The sequence below is a fragment of the Poecile atricapillus genome, chromosome 6 (genome assembly GCF_030490865.1).
Source record: "Poecile atricapillus isolate bPoeAtr1 chromosome 6, bPoeAtr1.hap1, whole genome shotgun sequence".
In the NCBI taxonomy this organism is placed as follows: domain Eukaryota; kingdom Metazoa; phylum Chordata; class Aves; order Passeriformes; family Paridae; genus Poecile; species Poecile atricapillus.
The window spans coordinates 21,610,835-21,630,701 of NC_081254.1; the positions used below are offsets into that span (position 1 = coordinate 21,610,835).

Here is a 19,867-nt window from a genome sequence, read left to right on the forward strand (position 1 = left end):
GCTCTGATCATCACAAAAAAATAAGCAAAACCACTTAAGAACAGGGAATGATACACTGTTTTAAGTAAAACATGATGCCATTTCATGCTGTTTACCCACCTTCATTCCAGGTACCAAGACACAAAACAGACCGTGGTCTTTTTCATAGCCTGCATTTCATTTAATTCCAAATTCAAAGACACCTTGTACTTTAAAAACAGAACCCAGTAGAACTCCTCATCCGACTGGAAACAATCATGTATGTTTATTTTGTCATCAGTTCAACCCCATATGGTTCTCCCATCTCTAAAGTTCTGCTGTGTCCTGCCAAAAATCACTTGCAAGTATCTTGTGACAGTCTAATGGGAACAGAAGTGCTGATAACAGTGAAACACCAGGACAGCTTTGCTGAGGTTGGAATGAATTGCAAGCACCCTACTTGTCCTAGAAGTCAGATTCTTGTACTGCCCCCATGTACCCCATGCTAGCCTTCTCTATCAAATCTGATAAAGTAAATACTCTTAGCTTTCTCTCACTCTTCATTCAGCACTAGCAATTTCCCCCCAATACTTTAGTCCAAAAATCTTACTTTAGAACACAGACCCTTCTTCCTAGGGGATGTAATTAGACTGCTTGTCAAAACCATTAAAAATTGGGCTGTCTTGGTGGTGGTGGGGAAAGAATGCAGAGAGTAGCATATGATTCAAGAACAAATGTTCAAGTACAAAAGAAGCACAGGCCATGACAGTTGAGAATGATGAATCTGACTCTTCTGCTCCAACTTACCTGAATAATTACCTTATCATGTTTCAGGAAGAGAAGATTAACAAAGCTTGGCCTGTTAAGAGGCCTCTTTAATTTACACCAAAACAAGTATTTTCTACACATACTAAATTTGCAGACTCACTGATCTCCCTTAGGGAAGTTTGCTTCTTCAACTTCACCATTTCCAAAACAAAAAAGATCCAAGAATTTGGATATTTCTAGATTCTCAGTAATACTCTTTGATAGTGCTGGAATTGAACTTTGCTTGCACAAACTTCCAGTTATACTAGAGGTTTATCTGTGTAGTTGAGCAAGAATTGTAAGAATTGTTTTCACTCTTTAGATACCTCTGTATGACTGATGAAGTGGGGCACCTTAGGGAACCCCTTCCAACAGATGACTGTAGACAGCAACTGGATACCAAACACAATCAGAAAAATTCAACACCAATGCTCTTAGAAATGCCCCAAAGTACTCCTGCCTATGGCAAAAATATTGTAATAGTGACAGAAATCACCACACTGTCATTCATCCGTTACCTTAATTACAGAAGGGGGACATGGAGGAGGAAACTAAGAGCTGGGATTAGTGGAGGCAGGCAAACTCTGAAGGTAAAGAAGGAAGTTCTAGTACTAGCAGAGTCATATGATGGCATTTACGGGGAAACAGGAAAAAGCAGTCAACTGTAGATTTCAAGGCAATAAAGAAATTTGACTTTTTCCCTCAGGAAAGGAAGAATTGACCATACGGTGTCGTTTTCCTCTAGTTTTTCCTACCGTGTGACTTTCCACAGCTCTCTATCCTAGTTAAAGTCTGCTAATGTTTTTCCCAACCAGGCATACTAATTTATGTAGTATACAATTCAGAGTACTTTTTCTCATTTTTTTTAACTACAGAAATTCACCTATTACATATTTTAAATTTCAAACCATAGTTTTTAAGGTGAAGTTTTATTTTGTGTTTCTCTTAGAACTGTGATCAACTTACCTGACAGTCCCTAGAATCTCAGAGCTAACTTCAGGGCTACCATGATTGTGCTTTGCTTTTCTTCTTTAACAACACAGCCTCAATTTGTGCATCTTTAAAGTCCTTATATATTTTTCTGAATGGCCTGCTAGGGGTTTTTTGAATGTGTATGGGGGTTTTGGTTTTGGAGGGTTTTTTTGTTTTGTTTTTTGTTTTTTTAAGTAGAGTATTTTAATATTTAAAGAACAGCATATTTGTTTACTTAACATTATAGTCTTCCTTCACAAGCCCAAATATGAAGAATGCAGGAACACCTAAGTCACAGACATTCCCATGTCAAATTCCCTTCAAAAATAAACAAAGAAGAAAAAGATAGATCTTTCTCTGAAACAAGCAGTTAGATGGCTGATGTCATGCTTCCCTCTACTGTTTATCATAAGAAGCACAGTTACTGGTTAACATTCTGAACTTTTCCTTAAAAAAAACAGAACAATGTACAAGTGAATCTTTATTCATAGGCAAAACTTAGCCAATAACCTAAATCAAAGTTTTATTTTCTTTATTAGAAAAATAGAGGCACTGAGCAGAACCATCTGCACTTATCTCAAGCTCAATATTACAGAAAATATCAACTTCAACACTAGTGTTATCTCATATTTTTGTTACAGTCATTTAAAGTCAACTTCAAGGAGGCAAAAGGCTTCAAGGACTAAAGCTTTGTTATGAAGAGTAAAAGTATGGCAAGAACCAAACGATTATCATGGAAATAAGTAGTCATGTATGTCACAAAAAAATGTGTCTTGTATTTCACATCATTGCTTTCAAGAAATTAATTCCACAGATACATTAAAACTGTCAAAACAGTAGAGGTCTTTATTTCCATCAGACAAGTTAACACTTCAGTTAATATTACCACCTTTCAACATTTGGGAGATATGTAAGTTAATGACTTTAAAAAGTGAAATATACCCCCTTCCAAAAATATACTGAATTTTATACTGTCCCTCTGATGACTCATTTACATTATGTGACATCACATACAGTCTTGCAAGACAAAATAATTTATGAACTGTTTTTCAGCCTCTCATTTGTGAGCCCTCAAGGTGTCAAAGGAAAGCAAGTTTGTACATGCTCTGCTGCAACCTAAGTACATGGATTTCAAAGGGATCTCAATTTAACTTGGGAAAAAAAATCTAGAGAGGTCCACAAATCAGAAAAGGTAGAAAATACTGTATTGGAATAAACACTCAAATTTTATTGTCCTGGAGGGAAAGTTAATGCTAGTTTAAAAGCAGAAAGTACTTTAGTCAGTATTTGTCTGATTTTAGTAATTTGGCTTCTAATAATGCTGCTATTAGTTGTTTTCAATTAAGAACAAGTTAAAACTTGCAGACTACAGAAAAATATACGACAATCTCCCTTTGCCATCTAATAGCAAGTGTGAATAACATCTTTACTACAGAACTCTTCATGTTGATCAGAGGTTTTAATCAGAAACAGATTTTCATTTTAGTGTTGATTGAATAATTAAAATTTTAGTACACATCTTCTTTAAAGTTTTTATTATAGAGAAGAATCAGCCCTGCAAAACCAGCTGGCATACTCTTCCTGTTGCAATTCATGACTAGTGAAAAATTGCAATCTTAAACCCCCTGTTATTACCAAGCTTCCTCACAGTCCTTTGAAGAAACGCATTTAGCCACATAATGGTTGCAAATTTATTTTTGAGGGGGGCAGAGAGATGTTAAAGTGTCTCATCTAATAAGGAAAGGAAAGGCAAAAAAATCAATGACTAGTTTTCACAGTAAAATGCATCAGCTTTGTAGTTTCATTTGAAACCAAGAACAAATCATGAAACGTCATGAAAATAAGATTAAAAAAAATCTCCTAGAGTGATTACTAAATGAAGTTAAAATTACCACACTAATCAGTAAACCCCAGAAGAAAAGCAGATGCCTCATATATCACAGATCTTACATTAAACAGTATCAATTTTTTAAAATAAATTCATAAAATCTGTATGTTTGGCCACTTTGCACATTTTTCCCCTAAAAAATACAGTGTACAGAAAAAAAAATCTCGTAATTCCCAGTATGAATTCAGAAGTATAAGGTCAAAATCCAGAAATTAAAGATCAGCTAAAAGGATTTTAAATTATTTACAAATCCAGTAGACAGAACTACCATAATGGCTTCATTTCCATCCTTGTAGTGGCTTTCACTCTTACCCAGCAGCATCTGCAGTAGGAATCTCTTCAGACAGCTTCATCACTGATCATCTGTCATTTTAAGCATTTCTAGAAGAGCCCCAACAGCTCCAAAATAACCCTTTGAACAAAGACAAAAGAAAACAAAAACCTATCAAATTCCAAAATATGACATAACATGAACATAAAGCTTTCAGTTCTATTAAGGCAACTAATAGAATATCAGCCCTGCCAAATATTTTCTCTATCTAAAATATGATTCAATAAGATCATCCTTAGGTAGAAGAAAGGGCCTGTCTCACATAGTTCCTCAAAATTATATATATAAAAAAAATAAATTACAAAACAATAATACTGATGCTGTACTGAGGCGGGGAAGTTTCCATTATGGACCTGTCATTCTTGTAGTCACCTCAAAATTATGCTTACAAAAATAAATGATACTCAAAGTTTTCATACACCAGCCCATGCAAATGAACACTGTTGCTATCGGGGTCAGAAAGCAAATACGAGAAAAGGGCAATGTTTAATAACACACAGCACACGGTTAGTGATCAAAACCAGGAGTTAACAATTAGTATTTTTAAACAAATTTGTAAACTAAATAGCATTTATGCAAAACTTAGCTTGCAATTCAAAGCAATGGCATTTCTCCCCTTTCAAATTCACCAAATAAAAAATACAAGAATTTTGTACTTAGAAATTAAAGTTCAACACGTGTTTCCTTACCTCATGTTCCAAAAACAGAGCTTTTAGCTGTCCCTTGGACCAATAATCCATAGCATATGCTAGCACCTTCATAGAAATCATATTAATTCTGAGAAAGTTGCCAACAAACACCACTTTGTCGATGTTCTGTAAAATTGAATTTGAAAAACATACCAGAAAAATTATATTCAGTTAAATTATTAATCTCATTTAACATGTACCTCTGCCTCTACTACAAAGTTAAATGGGAATTTTAGGCTATATTTCAATACTTCAAACTGAAAAGTCAAAAAATATTGCAGTAACTGACCGCTAAGTAAGAGACATTGCAAGAGCAGGAAGGTGCAGAGTCACATTCCAAGGAAAGTGAGAGGCTATTATTATAGATAACCAATATTTGCTTAAAATATTGAATAAATATCACAACCTTCCCAACATGACTCAGATTATGAGTTTTGGTAGTGGTGTTTGGTTTTTTTAATTGTATATGGCTACAAAATGACATCTTTCCTCCCCTGCATGTTAAATGAAACAACTTCCCAGAGATCACTATGATTATCAAATCCAGATGAAGAACCTCTGAAGGATATTTGAGAAGGATTACATTAGAGATGGGAAGGAGCATCTTTGATTATCAATTATCAGGACTGTGACTCCATTTTCAAAAAGCAGGTGAAATGGGGCTATACATAATACTTGATATGTATGCCATTCCTTTGTTTCAAAGCTCATATGAACTCAGTTTTCATTCAGGAAATTAAGATTTTTTTGAACCATCAGCACTAGGTTGCCAATGAGAAAGCCTTACTTGTATGTACATCACTGCAGCAAGCAGTGGTTCTGTGTGGTGTTTAAACAATGCGCATAACTACCTTACCAAGCCCAGTTCTGCCTTTTATGCATGGAATTGCACTTGCATTTTGCAAGTGTACCAGATGATGCTCACCAGACACTAGAATTTGTCTAGAAGATTCAGTAGGAAGCCACATCCTGCAGATAAAAGTTTTTACAGAAGTCCTGAAGAGCCCTAGGAATGTATCTTTAAGAGTCCTCTGAAGAAGTTTGCCAGAAAGGCTGCTCAGGGGCTAGAATTAGCAAGGGCTACCCCTCTATATTGATCCAGCTCTAAAGAGCAACACTTGGCTCTGCAGCAACTCCTGTGCTACAGCCACAGGTGTGCAATGTCCAGGACCAAGCCTGTGACACACCCCAGGGAACATCCTCACTGGAATTCCCAGTGTTGGAGAGAGCTGATCCCCAGACACCGTAACTCATTCACCCACTCTGCTGACTGAGGGACATGCCTGACTGCCCTCAAACCAAACACAGCCACACAAACTTTATTCAACAATTTAGCTTCAGTCATCTATCTCCTTAGACTCTGCAGTCACATCAGCAAGCATTCATACTCGGGAATTTATGAGTGAAAATAAGAACTTCTTAAATTTCAAAATGCTGCTATGGAACATGGCCAAAAGCACCCTGCATCCTTAGATAAGGCAGTTTTGTCTCTGAAGCAACTTCAGACAAAGGAGTAACAAATATGCAACTAATTAGTTTCCTGTAATGCCATAGCATAAAATTGATTAGAATCTACATTTCAATTCCACGTGCGCATGATTTTTTCTGAAAATAAAAACAAAGCTACTGTTACCAGAAGCAATACCTAAGACACAGTATAAAAATTACTGCAAATTTTAAATCTAATAGTACTAGTTATATCTACTAGAATAACAGTGTATATTAACATGCAAATCTCAATTTTGCTTCAAACATTCCTTGAGCTGACAAGGATAAAAACTGTATTAATAATATAAAGTTTCCTAGATTTTCTGAACTGAACTAAAAACAAGTTTAGTGTTTTTCAGAAGTCAAAATGCTACTCCTTAAGGGAGTCTTGTCAATTTACTTTTAAATTGTCCACTGCTGAAACTTTCAAACCTGAAAGACAAAAATCTTAAACTGCTGAAGATATGGTGGTGACATGCTTATTTAAGCTAATCAAATTACAGCATCCTGGAAAAGACATGCATTCTTTCACTCTGTGGGGCCTTGTTAAATTGTTCAACTTACCCTGCTTGAAAGAGCTATAGTACAGCTTTAATGTAGTATATTCACATATTTGCCAATATAATTGAATAGGGAAATCTATAGCAATAACACAATAAACAACCCTACATGTATTTTCACAATGCAGCTTGTCCAGATGCAAACTTACATGTTCTGCGAATAAGAAAAGTATAAACAGGGGATCAGTTTCCTTTATGCAGATCTGCTGTGCCTGGGACAGGCCATTTCAAAGGGTCTGTGGTCAAATGGTTCCAGACTATGGAATTTTTCTACCCCACTGCCAACTTTGTGCAAGAAAACTTGCTTTGAAGTTCTGCAGACAGAATATTTAATTTATTCCCCAGCCTCGTTTTTTCCTGCACATATGCAAGTCATTTTCAACACAATATTAAAGCTGCAATCATTGGGAAAGACTTATCAAAAGTCATGCTTCAGGGCATAAATTGATTCTGTCAACCTGAAAGTGAGCTTTACCATAACCCTAATCTAATACATACAAGCTCCACAAAAGAATATCATATTCAACTGTTTATTTAGCTCTTATTTGAGGATTTGATTCAGCAAGCTTGTTGTAAGTCAGAGCCATTTCTCTCTAAAGGCAATTTAGGTGTCCAGATTATTTAGCAGAATGATAGCATTATGTTTTTCTCCCCAAGAGCAAGCCATCTGAAGATTAGCTTCCTTGAAATGATACTGCATGTTTTTCTTTTTAATAGTATGTAAAGTGACTAAATAAAGTTTTCATTCTCTAAAACTACACAACGATTTACTTCAAATGTTGGAGAAATTCTGCTTTGACACTAGAAAATGAAAAATACTTAACACATCAGTTCACATTCCTCCACAAGATTCTATGGATCACATCAGTTTTTAAGAGGCCTGCCCTCAGAACAAAGATGTTAGGAGCTTTTTCACAATGACTCAGAAGCATTAGTTTCGTTAGCAGCCTATCTCCTCCTCTGAATGCACCACATGTGGTTCCCTGCTGCAACTCTCTATGCTTTGATAGCCCTGTACAATGCTGCTTGAACTCCATGCCACAAGGCAACACTGTAAAGAAGCTGAAAGCAAAGAGAACACTGAAAGAGAATCATCCTGACCGACAGAGTTGAATTGCCAAGAAAAAAAAGTCTGTAGCCACTTTCCACAACGAAGGGAGGTTATCAGTGGCATTTGATAGAGCATACACTACAACTTATACAAATCAGTATGTTTTAAAAGTCCTCTAGAGGGAAATATGAGCAACAAACATACTAGTGGCATACAAAATCAAAAGAGAATAAAAAATGAACAGCATAGCAGTGCTGAAGAGACTTATATCCCGTGACTGAGGTAAAAATGGCAGATGAAATTCAAATTTAAAAAGTGAAATGACACAACTAAAAGGAAGAAAGAGACACTTGATTATGCAGACACAAAATAGGCTCCAAATTAGCCACTTTAAGATGAGACCATAGAGAGAGTGCTAATGATTTCTTAGAAATTAGTTCCATCCTCACAAAAATGAAATATTATGAACTGTTAGTAAAGGAGCTCTGAACACAAGATTTATCAATATGCCATCACATAAATTCATTGAGCAACCATACCGAATACCATATGAAGATCTCATAATTCAATCTTAAAATTACAACTATAAAAAAAGATTAAAAAGACAAAATGAAGGAGTGCATAAAAGAGTGTCTTCTCTTTTTTTAGGTTAGGAGATTAAGTATTAGGACCTTTTGTCTTGGAAATACCAAGAGGGAGATGTGACAAAGGTTGATTAAAAATCAAATCAAAACCCACACCCACCAAAAGCACTAGTGATTAATTATTTACTATTTCTGATAAAGCCATAAGCTAGACAGGACCCAATAAAATGATTAGATGGCAGTTTGGTAAGTTCCTTGGGAATGTTTTGTTCAATTTTTCTGGCTCTGTGTGTGTGTTGTTGATCAAAAATCTAAAAGCAGCAGCATTTTTTTCTACCAACAGAATGTTGTGCAGCTAAAATACCTGTGCATTAAAAAAAATTATATGAATTCATTATCTGCTCAGAGCAGATAAAAGGTATTAGTTTCCACATAATTGTAAAGGATGCAATCTGCAGATAAAAGCAAAGGCCTAATGTTTGGGTTTGTGGTGGGGTTTTTTTTGTTTTGTTTTTTAACTGCTTGAAGCTGAAGTGTATAGATGGAACAATCCATCCCTATTTATCATGCTTAATGAAAAGAATGTAATAAGCATCTGATAGGAGTTTGAGGCAGAAAAATGAACTGCATTTTTCTTCTTTCTGACAGTGCAATGGAGCTTGCATCTATCCAAACATTTAAAACAATACACAATTTGAACCTATGCTACAATGGAAACAATCCAAGCAAAGTAGTATTTAAAATAAAATTTGTCATTTGGTAGTAAAACCTGTAAATAACTACAAAGTAATAGAGTAATAATTAGTATTACAAACATGTTAATATCTATGTATTACAGCTTGAGAACAACTGCACACTCCAGGCTAAAGCTCAATGCCTCAAAGTGATGTTTACAATTTTTCTCCCCTCTTCCCTAGCTTTGTAGCTTGAACAACCTTACACTTTGCATCAAAGCATACACATAACAAGCCACGACATTAAATATGTGCATATTTACCAAGGCCAGGACACACCTACCACATCAGCAATTTGCGTTTTTGCATCCTGATAATCTCACTTTTTTAACTCATGGTAAATAACTTACCTCATTCAATGCACACATGCGAGCAATAGAACCTATGTTGTTGGTGATGGTGACCAAAGTAGCTCTGGCCAAGTCCTCTTTACTGATGGAATCTCTCTTTTCTTTACTCATCATATGACCAAAGCTGTGTGAGGAAGATCATGTCTTTTAACATGAGATATTCAGAAGTGATAAAAGACCTTAAAATTTTATCATTTAGCAACCTTTTCTGGATTTGATAACCTTTCCTTTGTGACAGATTTGAAATGTGAGCAGGGATCTCATTAGAAAGTCAGAACAATGAGTAAGGACACTTCCAAAGTAACTGTAACTTAAATGGAAGCAAACTGCATCAGGCATTACTTACACCTATTTAAGAAAAAAGCACCAGAAGTAGGTGAGAGATTTAAGGACAAACCCCATGATACATTGAGTGACATTTCCATATGGACACAGTGCATAGTCCAGGGATTATGCACTCAGTTTAGAATGCACAGGAAGTTTCCCAAGGGACTGCTTACAAACAGCTTAACACATACCTTGATGCTACAGCAGATCCTTGAAGGCCAAACCGCTCATAGTCTCCTCCGTAGATATCTTTCACCAGCTTATCCACATTGGTGCTGTCTCCTTTCGCGGCCATTTCCAGCGCTTCCTCAAATGTCTCACAGCCAGTGAGCAAACAGCACAGGCCCAGGAATGTTCCTCCTCCAAGGCTAGAAAAGTACAGTCCCTTCAGACCAGCAGATTGAACCAGCTTTCACCACAGCCCTTCAGACTGCCATTTACAACGTGCTGTACACAGGTGCCAACTGTATCTCCCACCTCCTCCCTCACATGAGTGAGCACAGACACTCTACGCTGAGTTCCTATTTAACACAAGTGTCATCCCATGTGGTTTTAACTGAACTAGACTTGAGTCTTTAATCCTTAAACAGGAGAAATTATACTAAAGGGTTAGCCAAGAATAAGGTCCAATCCAACACCACAGATACCACTTTGCTATTTGTGCAGAAAACTCTAACAAGTTTTCTGGACAAGAATAATTAGCCAGCAGAGCACTCAAGTGAGTGAGGAAAGAATGAACAGTGAACAAAGGTAAATCTACAAGGGCTGGCAGCCAAGACAGATCTTGTCCCCCTAGCCAGTGGCAGGAAGCAGTCTGGTTGGCTCCTTTTCAAAGCAAGCCTAGCATCAGCCCTGAATGTTCTTTCTCTGCAAGAACTCTAAGCAAGGAGCACTCACTTGAATATTTTGTAAAGGCTCAAGTACAGTATTTACTGACTACATAAATTTAGCAGGGAGTATTTAACTGTGCATAACGTGTTGCTAACTCATTAAAGTTCTACTTTGGACTTTTCAGTCTTACAAACATGAGCTTCAATTTACTAATCTCTACATCCTTCCTCATTCTTTCTTGGCCACTGACAAAGTTAGCTTATTTGCAGTGACAACAGTCACAGCGACTGGAGCCACTGAAAACAAGGTGATCAGTGAGGCACCACATTTGTACTTCATGAAAAAACACAGGAGGTCAGATAGGAACACTATTTAGTCCGTGCTCTTGGATTATTGGGTTTTTCAGAACACATCTCGTAGCAGTGTAATATACTCAGTATCTGAACAGTAGAAAACTCTGCAAACCAGCCACAAGACAGTATTGATTGCATCATCTATAATGAGTCAACACACTGTGATCATGTCTTTTCTTCCATAGTGGAAAGGATTAGAAGCACATCTACCAAAGATGCCAAAATCTCTGTGCTTGAAGAAGACTCAGAACTGCAGGAAATCCAATGCCTCACACTGAACTTGCGTCCTTCTGTACTGCAGATAGAGAAATGGCTCGTGGCTACCCTTGTGGCAAAGGCATGCACTAGGCTAAGGCAACAGAAGATATATATACGCATGTATATATACATATATCATGCGCAGTATACGGGACAAACTTTAATATGTACCATGCACCAAACAACGGAATGCTGGGGAGAGAAGATTCATTTGCTGGGACAGTTTTATTTTGGTAATTCACAGCAAGAAATGGGAAATAAGTAAGAACACCAACAAGAGACTAAGGCAGATCTAAAGTTGAACATATCAATGATTTCCCTGACATAGATACCCTCTCTGAAGGTATATTAGGATATTTTCAGCCTTGCTACTGGTACCTTTTAAAAGAAGTGGGAATACATCCACAATTTGGAACTGTAGCTACTGATCACACTCTCTAATTCTACCTGTTCAGTTGTGAAGGAGAAAATAAAACAATTAAAAGAAACAAAAGTAAATTTACCTGGATCCTGTCACTCTTTTATAATTGTCCTTAGAATAGACAGCTAGGATGCTGACCCCTGAGCCTATGTTAACGAGCAGCATAGGATATGGATTATCAAGGCAGTAAGGCTTTTTCTGGCACTGTTCAGGATCTGTAGGATTTTCAAAATAATAGCACTCTGGTTGGCCATTGAAACCAACAGAATCAACATAAAGGAGACCCTGGATCAAACAGTCCAATTCATCCAGTTTATAGAGCTGTAGATCAGCCATCTGTAAAAGAATAACAAGAAATTAAGAAACACACATTTCCTAGGATAATACAACACTGAGAAGGACAAAAGGCTCCACTGAAGCACTTTGATCACTTGAATAGTAACACATTATGCTGTTTAAGCAGTACAAAGATCTAAGCATGTAAGCAGTACAAAGATCTAAGCATGTAAGCAGTACAAAGATCTAAGCATGAAGTCTGAAATAAAAATTCACTATCTGTCTGACAACAGGTACCTCCCAAAACAGTGATGTGCTACATTACATTACATGCACTAATGCCATCTAGTTCCTTTGGCTTTGAGATATTCTGGGCTCTGCACACAGGAATTTCTGCTCAGTATTCTGACACAATAAACATCTTTCCCCTCATTCCCAGCCCAAGAGGAGCTGTGTTCTGAAGCTTTTGGGCAGTATCAGACATATGCCTACACAGCAGAATTCCTCAGGATACAAAATACTTTAGCTCATCATCCAACTACATTTCCCAGCAATTTAATGAAATTTTCAATAGAAGCATTAAGATGTGCATGTTATGTTAATATGCATTAAATATACAGTGGATTTTTTTTTAGTATGTATCAGTAGTTTATACAATAATAAGAATAACTTCTTGGGTTTTTTTTAAATTACAATGATCACTTTAAAATGTCTCATCAAAAACAGAGGCATTACATAACCCCTATATTTGGTGAAAAACTATATAAAAAATCCAAACAAAAAGATTGTCCAGCCCATGCCCCCAGCAGAATATAACTTAAAGAGAAGGCAGACAAACAGTAACAAAAGCTGACAAAAGACATTCCCTCTGAGATCTCGCAGGTCACTATGACTGTACTTCAACAGACATGTCTACTTGCCATTGTATTCTACTCACTTGAACTAGAAGTAACATCCTTTCTCATAATAGGATACACTGACCAACTGTAGAAAGTCTCCTTTCCATTTTTAGGTAGAGGAGAGGGCAAAAAAGACCTGTAAAGTTGCCCATCCAAATCCTGAGGTCATTTTCATCCTCATGCATGCAAAGCAGGTCATGCCTAACTCTACTTTCCAGAAAAAAAAAAAAAAAAAAAAAAAGTAACAGAGTATAATGGACTTACACAGTACACAGCTGGTTCTCCAGCATTTGCATACTGCAGGATGTTTTTATAATGGCTAATGGAGAAGGTTTACACGGGTAACTATGTCCTATTTTTAATTCTGGAAGCTATATTAAGGCACTATAAACAGGGAAGATATTTCTGTAGAACAGGCATGGTCAATAGGTTACATTCTTTTAAGCTATTTAAATCTCCCCTGCTCAGTCTTTACTCTTCTTGTACACAGCTCTAACTTGCTGTAAGTGAAACCCATCCCACTGTTTGGATCTGTCCTTTTGTTTTACTTGCCATTCCTCAAATCCCATAACCAGGGAAAAGAAATAAGACCAAAAGGACCAAACCAGCAGTCTCAAGGACCTCAAGAGAGATTCAGTTATTCATAGGACAAGCAAGAGAGGTGGAAAACATTTCCTCTTGTTTCTGTATTTCCTCCTGCAACTTCTGCAATTCCCTCTTTTTTTTTTTAATTACCACATTGCTACACAAATTAAAATTCGAGAAATGCAGCATAAAAGACTTGAACCATTTAGCTACCAAATATGAAGAATAAGCATAATGTCTTAAGGCTACTTTGCAAATATCTTGGATTTAATTGATTTCTAACTATTAGACCAAGAGGAAAAGCTCCAAGAGACACACAAGACAAGGTATGGTGCAAGGTGTCAACATAATAAACCTTTGTGCACTTTATCACAATCAACATTGCATGGAGTCCACTAAGTCATCACTCCTTACAGGATTTATTTAGTTCAACAAACATTGCACATACCTGGATGACATAGGGAAATATTCTGTACTACCCATGATCTTCCCCTAAGTTATGTGTTGCAGTGTCAGTTTCCTCACCTCAGTGTGTAAGTTGGACAGAGCATGACCAAACACAATCTAACACAGATGCACAAATATGCTGTGAACCAGGAGCTTTTGTACAAAGATGAGTCATTAGCAGGTTTATGGTCCCTACTGTCCAAACCTCTATTCTAATGTAAGCCAAATACCCATCCACAAGCTGCTTTTGCCTGATCCATGTTACACTTTTACAAACAGGTAAGCACTAGCCAGAGACCTTGCAAGACATAAACAAGTAATACAAATCAGAGTAGAACACTTCTGACATCAGTACAAAACCACAGACAAGCCCATTGATTCTAGAAACTCACCTCACCAATTCTGTAAGAACAAAACAAGAGAAACTAATCAGGTTCTTTCTCAAGCATTACACATAGAGGTTTTATTAGGTTCAGCCCTCAATGTATAAAAGGCACACTGAAATTTGTTCTGCTTTTTATAGCTCTGTGCTATATTTAACAGTTGATATACTATAAGCAGAAAGTCCTGATACTGCTTTCTTGTGGAGGCAGGTCAGCCTGCCAAGGCTTCCCCTTGGAAGAATGTGCCTTGAGGAAGCTGTGATAAGCTTATCTCAACCCTCTCCTGGAGAGATAGACCTTAGATGGCACCATCCTCTCTTGTCATGGTGAGCTATCCCACCATGCTTTGGTGACTATGTTGATCCCATTGGTTTTCCCCCATAAAAGCCCCAGCTTCTGCCCAGTTCAGCAGGGAGCTGCTGTCCCTGGCTACCCTTCACAGAGCTGCTGGACAATAAAGGCTGTCTCTGTGGAATCACCACATGACACTCCTGTCGCTCTGTCTCTGAGTAGGCCCGGGATAACCTCACAAGCAGAGCTGAAATCACTGAGCTGAAATCACTTGCAGCCACAGGCTGCCCCTTGCTGAGGTTACCCGGTGGCCAGGGATTCCCGTCTCTTGCGGGACCGCTCTCTCTGGGAAAGTCCTGGCATTCCGGATCGGACCAACATACCTGGCCTGGCCACCACACTTCCTTTCCTGTATGATATTCACAGCAGATTGAAAAACTATTTTCCTGTGTCATTGCAGCAGTCTGGTTTTGATTTTTGGAATAATCAAGATAGGCATCAGCATGCTATGTCAATCCACCTTCCTTCAGAGAACCAAAAGCTCTGCAGCCACCACATACCCAAGGCTCCACATAGCTTACTGAGCCACCACTGTTCTTATTTCTAAACAGAAAGTAGGGAAAAGTTTCAAGAAATGTAGTAGTTCAATCTTGTACAAGAAACCAGGATAGAGCCACAGTCACAATTCAGTCCCCTTCCGTGCATATACAACTGTTATTTTGCTCACAATGTCTCAAAGCAGCAAAACTGCATTGCAGAATAGATTTACCTGTAACCATTGTAACTAATTTTCAAGTAGGCAATCATCTCTTCTGCTGCCATCACCTGACCTACCACACTCCAGTCATCCTCAACCTTCAGCTGCTCAAACCTCTTCTCCTTAGAGGAACCAAAGTTTATGTGCAAATATGCATAACAAAAATGGAAGCTGTGTCTAGAAGCACATTTTAATTGGATGTTTTTCCTACAATGATTACAAAATGCATTTGCAGGTATTTTTCAGCTCTTTACAATTCCTATCGTGAAGGCAGACAGCAAAATGGTCAACTTACCCTACTCTGCACTCCTGTGACTATATTCAGCACAGTGCCTCTCTACAGGTTATGTCAGAAAATTGTGCTATGAGAAAAACGACTGCAGAACAAAGTAGTATACAGGACCCTGGAGGGAAAATTTATGATTACAGGGAAACCACATGTATGTTTTTTTTAAAGCAAACATTTTATGCATTGTAGCCAGACTGTAGCTATTCCTCTTTTCTTTAAGACTGCTTTTTAAATACTGGGGGAGGGAACAAAACACTTCAGATCTCAAGAAACTCTCCAGGACTATCAAAAGGAGTGACTTAGGACTTCAACCATCCTTGCAAGCAGGTGCAACACACCAAGGGAATGTAGCCAACATTTCCCTCTATGACATTAGCAACAAACTCCTGAAACACAGCTGATTACAAGGATACAAAGTCTGCTGTTACTTCATACAGATGCTATTCCAAGAAGAATGAAAGACCATCTCTTGTACTCTTGCAAAAAGTGCTGGAAAATTGTGTTACCTGTTGAAATTTAGACCTGGATTTCTTTGTTGTTTCTCTTGTTTTTTGGTTTTTTTTTTAAATAGTGTGCATAGCATTAAAAAAAAAATTAGCTGCATTCAAATACCAAGCAGTATAAAAAGAAAAAACACGGTACCACCTTGTTTCTGCTTTCAAGTATGGAAGCACATAAATCAAAGACTTGGGTCCCATTTGTTTTTTATTATGGGTGAGCAAATACTTCCACTTCAGCAAGGTTTTGCCCTGTCCTCTAGAAGTGAGCTGAGGGTAACCATGACATATATGCACTAGGGTTAAAGTCTAATGCATCACCACTGGTGTGCAGACATATTTTCAATGAAGCTCCAGCTCATGAAACATTTCAACCACTTCTACTGTATTCTGGTGAACACAAAGTCTGAACCTACATGCAGTTGCAAGTTCATTTTTTTGCTTGGACTTCCAATGAGAAATATGATTTTTTTTTCTGTAAAAAACTGTTAGGAACATAACATCTTGCAAGTTTTTAATTATCAATTACAATAGCCTCATATCACTCTGACTTCTGTGTCTGCTGGGCATTGCTCCAGTTTTTATTTCTTAGAATAGCTTACAATCTAGCTTTTCCTTCCATCTCTCTCCCATTACCTCTCCTCCATTTTCATAAAGACTTTGCTTTCTTGATATTTTGATTATCTTCATTTCGACCCCCACCCCTTCGACTTTATGGACCTGAAAATAACCACTCACATTCAAACAAGACAAAATCTAATGCAAATAAACTGCAAGTCCAACATTCACTGAGGCAGAAGATTCACTCTATATCAGCTTTGGGCAAAAAAAGCACTCATCAGGAATCCTGTGCAGAGCTCTGCCCTCTTGCACAGCGAGCCTTAAGGATCTCTTCCCTCTTAGAAGGGAAGCGATGAACATTGTTTCTCCCTATTCCCTCCAAAGAGGTTACTTTACCCATTCTCTGGATGCTGCTTTCAACTCCAGCCCAGCCCTCTGCCTCCAGCCTCCTCAGCAAGATGATTTTTGAGTGTCTCACACTAACTGTGAAAGAGTTACACAGCTTACTCACCCTACAACACAGGACAGTGAGTTTATTTGTTTTAAGATGATCACAGTCCATAAGTCATCCTCAGGCATTCAGTTCATACCATGAAGTCAAGCCTTAGAATTAGCTAATAACTGGCACTATCCAACAGCCAAGCTCACTTTTACAGCATTTTCCTTTAAGGGAAGTCAAGGCCAGAGTTTGAGTCTGTGTTGGTAAGATATTTCTTCCCCTGTCCCAAATGTTCTTGATTAAGTGATTGGGGGTTTTTAGCACAGATGCTGCTCCCACTGAAGACAGGAGTAAAATTTCTATTAAGACAAGTCAGGTTGTGCAGCTGTCTGTTCAGGAAAGGAATACAGAAATCCTACCTTTGAGCCAATGCAATCAACAGAAATTTTATAATAGAGCAGGTTTTAATCAAAAGTCTGAATATCCCTTCCTCCTCTCATCCTGCCCATCCTTTACACTGAGTTGCTTTACAAAATTGAATGGCTGCCTAAAAATTTATTCCTCCTTACATTAACAGCAAACTTCTGTGCAAGTAATGTTCCTGTGCCATCATGGAGGAATCACAGCACAGAGAGATTCATCTCACAAGCAAGTCTAAGTACTCCTTACTTTTACAGAAGTGGTTACTTGAGCATTTACACAATATGTGAAGTGACAGTACATAGTTGGGGAAAGGAAGAAGGATAATCAGAATAAGGCTGCAGATTCATCCATGCCTTAATACCATTGTTACCTGAAAATAAAGACAGCCAGCCATAAAGACCATTCAGAGAGGAAATAAAAAAAGAACAAAAATGCGAGTAAAAAACCCCTAGGCTGGAAACAGTCCTTTTGGTGAATTACTTACTGATGTGCTCTTCAATGAACATTAAGTACAACCATATGATTGTTAAAATTATCTCTGTGGTCTAGTTTAATGAATAGAGTCAATTTTCCTACTTCCAGAGGAAGCACTCAGATCTTCAGAATGAGTCACATGATTTGCCAAGCTACCGACTGACAAAAGATCCAACATACTGCCAGCAATTAGCATGCAGACCACGGAGACTTCTTCAGGTATCCAACTCTCCAACCCTGCAGATCATATGAGGGAAGTGAAATAGCTAATCCTAGGTAGCTCTGTAGATTTAGTTGCCTTTTTACAGGAAAATCCCCCAGTCTTAAGGTAAACAGACTATGTCTCACCATTTTATTTTTTTATTTTTTTAAATAGACAAAAGCAACATAGATGTCTAGATCAAACCTATTTAATTCATTTAGGGATTCAGAACCAAAGCAACAGAGGCAAGTAACAATGGTATTTGCCTCTCTATTTTAAGGAGGAAAAGCTTCTGTAATCTTAGAGGGCTTTCTTCCTTGGGATTTGAATGTTATTTTGCAATATATTGGATCTTTTGTCCTAAATCTATGCAATCTTACAGTCATATTGAGAAATATTAGGAAAGACAAGTAACTTAAAAGCATATACACAGGAAAGTAAAGGGCCAAAACAAAAGCATGTTAGCTAGAATTTACTAGCATTTAGCCAGAATTTTTTATTGAAAGTAACTTTACAAACATACCTTAGTTTCTCTACGCTTCTTCTAAGTAACAAACAGAAGATTTAAAGTCTCCTCCATATAAAGCATTTTACAATACTGAATCCTGTGATAGCAAGATCTAGACTTGGCACATATTCTTTGCTTCTAGAGGTACATTAGTGTTCAAATACTTGAAACAGGTATTTCTGAGATTTGACAGAGCAGTCCTGAAGCTGTTGCCCAGTGACAATTTATACACAGCAGAACTCACTGAGAGGCAGCTGCTGTTACCATGGCTAATGAAGTGTGACAATTTAAGTGCCAGTACCCAGAACACTCTGCCCTTTGAGAGAGATTAAGCAAGCAAACTTCCATGTAATAGATAATATTCTGCTTCTGTAATTCTCTATGGATATTCCAGTTTGAGCCAAGAAACACTTGCTATAAAGGAAGGTATGGAACTGGATCGCTGTAAGAAGTGTCCAAGCACTCATTTTAGTGGGAGTGCACTTCACTGATTGCTTTATGCTAGAAACTCCCCAGCCAGCCTTTATAGGGTTTGTCTTAAACTACCTACAAGTATTGTAGCACACAGGATATTAACAAGACTGCAGAAATGTGGAATTTCATGCCTAAGTCTACTGGTCATTTGTTATGTGACCTCTTATTTGTGTTCAACAGCTGGCAAACTCCTCCAGCTATGTCTCCCCCTGCTATAGTGACTATATTGCAGCTGAGACAAGACTGATCCCTCACCATAGGTTGCGTATTTACAGCCTGTAAGGCCAAAGCTACAAAGAGAAATGATCAGCTGTGAGAGCCACCTTTGAGAGGTACCTTTCAGTTCAGTTCTACAGCTGTGGGAGTGAGGGACATGAACTTCCTTGCTAAGCAACTGCAGCTGCTATCACATGATGCAGGAAGAATGAATTTGGAGAGACTGACCATTCCAAGGGCATAGTGAGCCTCTTCCAAAAGTCCTGAAGTGAACTCCCATTGTCACTAAAGAATGTGGCCTGAATCATACCCAGGACACATGAAAAGATACTCAGAAACACCTGAACTGAGGCCCCACTGACTACAGCTGCAACTCACCTCCTACTGTGGTGCCAACATCCTTACACAATGCAAGGCAAACAGGTTTTTGAGGACTTAGTCATCAGTAGACTCTAACTTGTAAGGGACCTGCAATCAACCTAAAAGACAAGAAATCTAGCACTAGTGATGGACTACTACACCAATTCAGAAACTTGGTAATTCT

At 37.8% G+C, this 19,867-nt stretch overlaps 1 protein-coding gene across 7 annotated transcripts in view; it reads right to left on the minus strand.

The window, feature by feature from the left end:
• Nucleotides 1-2,560: 2,560 nt before the first annotated feature.
• PANK1 (pantothenate kinase 1) overlaps nucleotides 2,561-19,867 on the minus strand; it is a 35,409-nt gene continuing 18,102 nt past the window's right edge. For 5 of the 7 annotated variants that reach the window (XM_058841783.1, XM_058841786.1, XM_058841788.1 and 2 more), the window contains 5 exons: nucleotides 11,685-11,938; nucleotides 9,931-10,107; nucleotides 9,413-9,536; nucleotides 4,646-4,771; nucleotides 2,561-4,037 (listed from right to left, as the gene is read on the minus strand). In XM_058841783.1, the coding sequence (XP_058697766.1) occupies nucleotides 3,978-4,037; nucleotides 4,646-4,771; nucleotides 9,413-9,536; nucleotides 9,931-10,107; nucleotides 11,685-11,938 (741 nt within the window). In that variant the 3' untranslated portion in view covers nucleotides 2,561-3,977. Of the gene's footprint in view, nucleotides 4,038-4,645; nucleotides 4,772-9,412; nucleotides 9,537-9,930; nucleotides 10,108-11,684; nucleotides 11,939-12,815; nucleotides 12,958-14,201; nucleotides 14,293-19,867 lie in introns of those variants that run through there. The other 2 variants (XM_058841789.1, XM_058841785.1) reach the window with 2 other exon arrangements.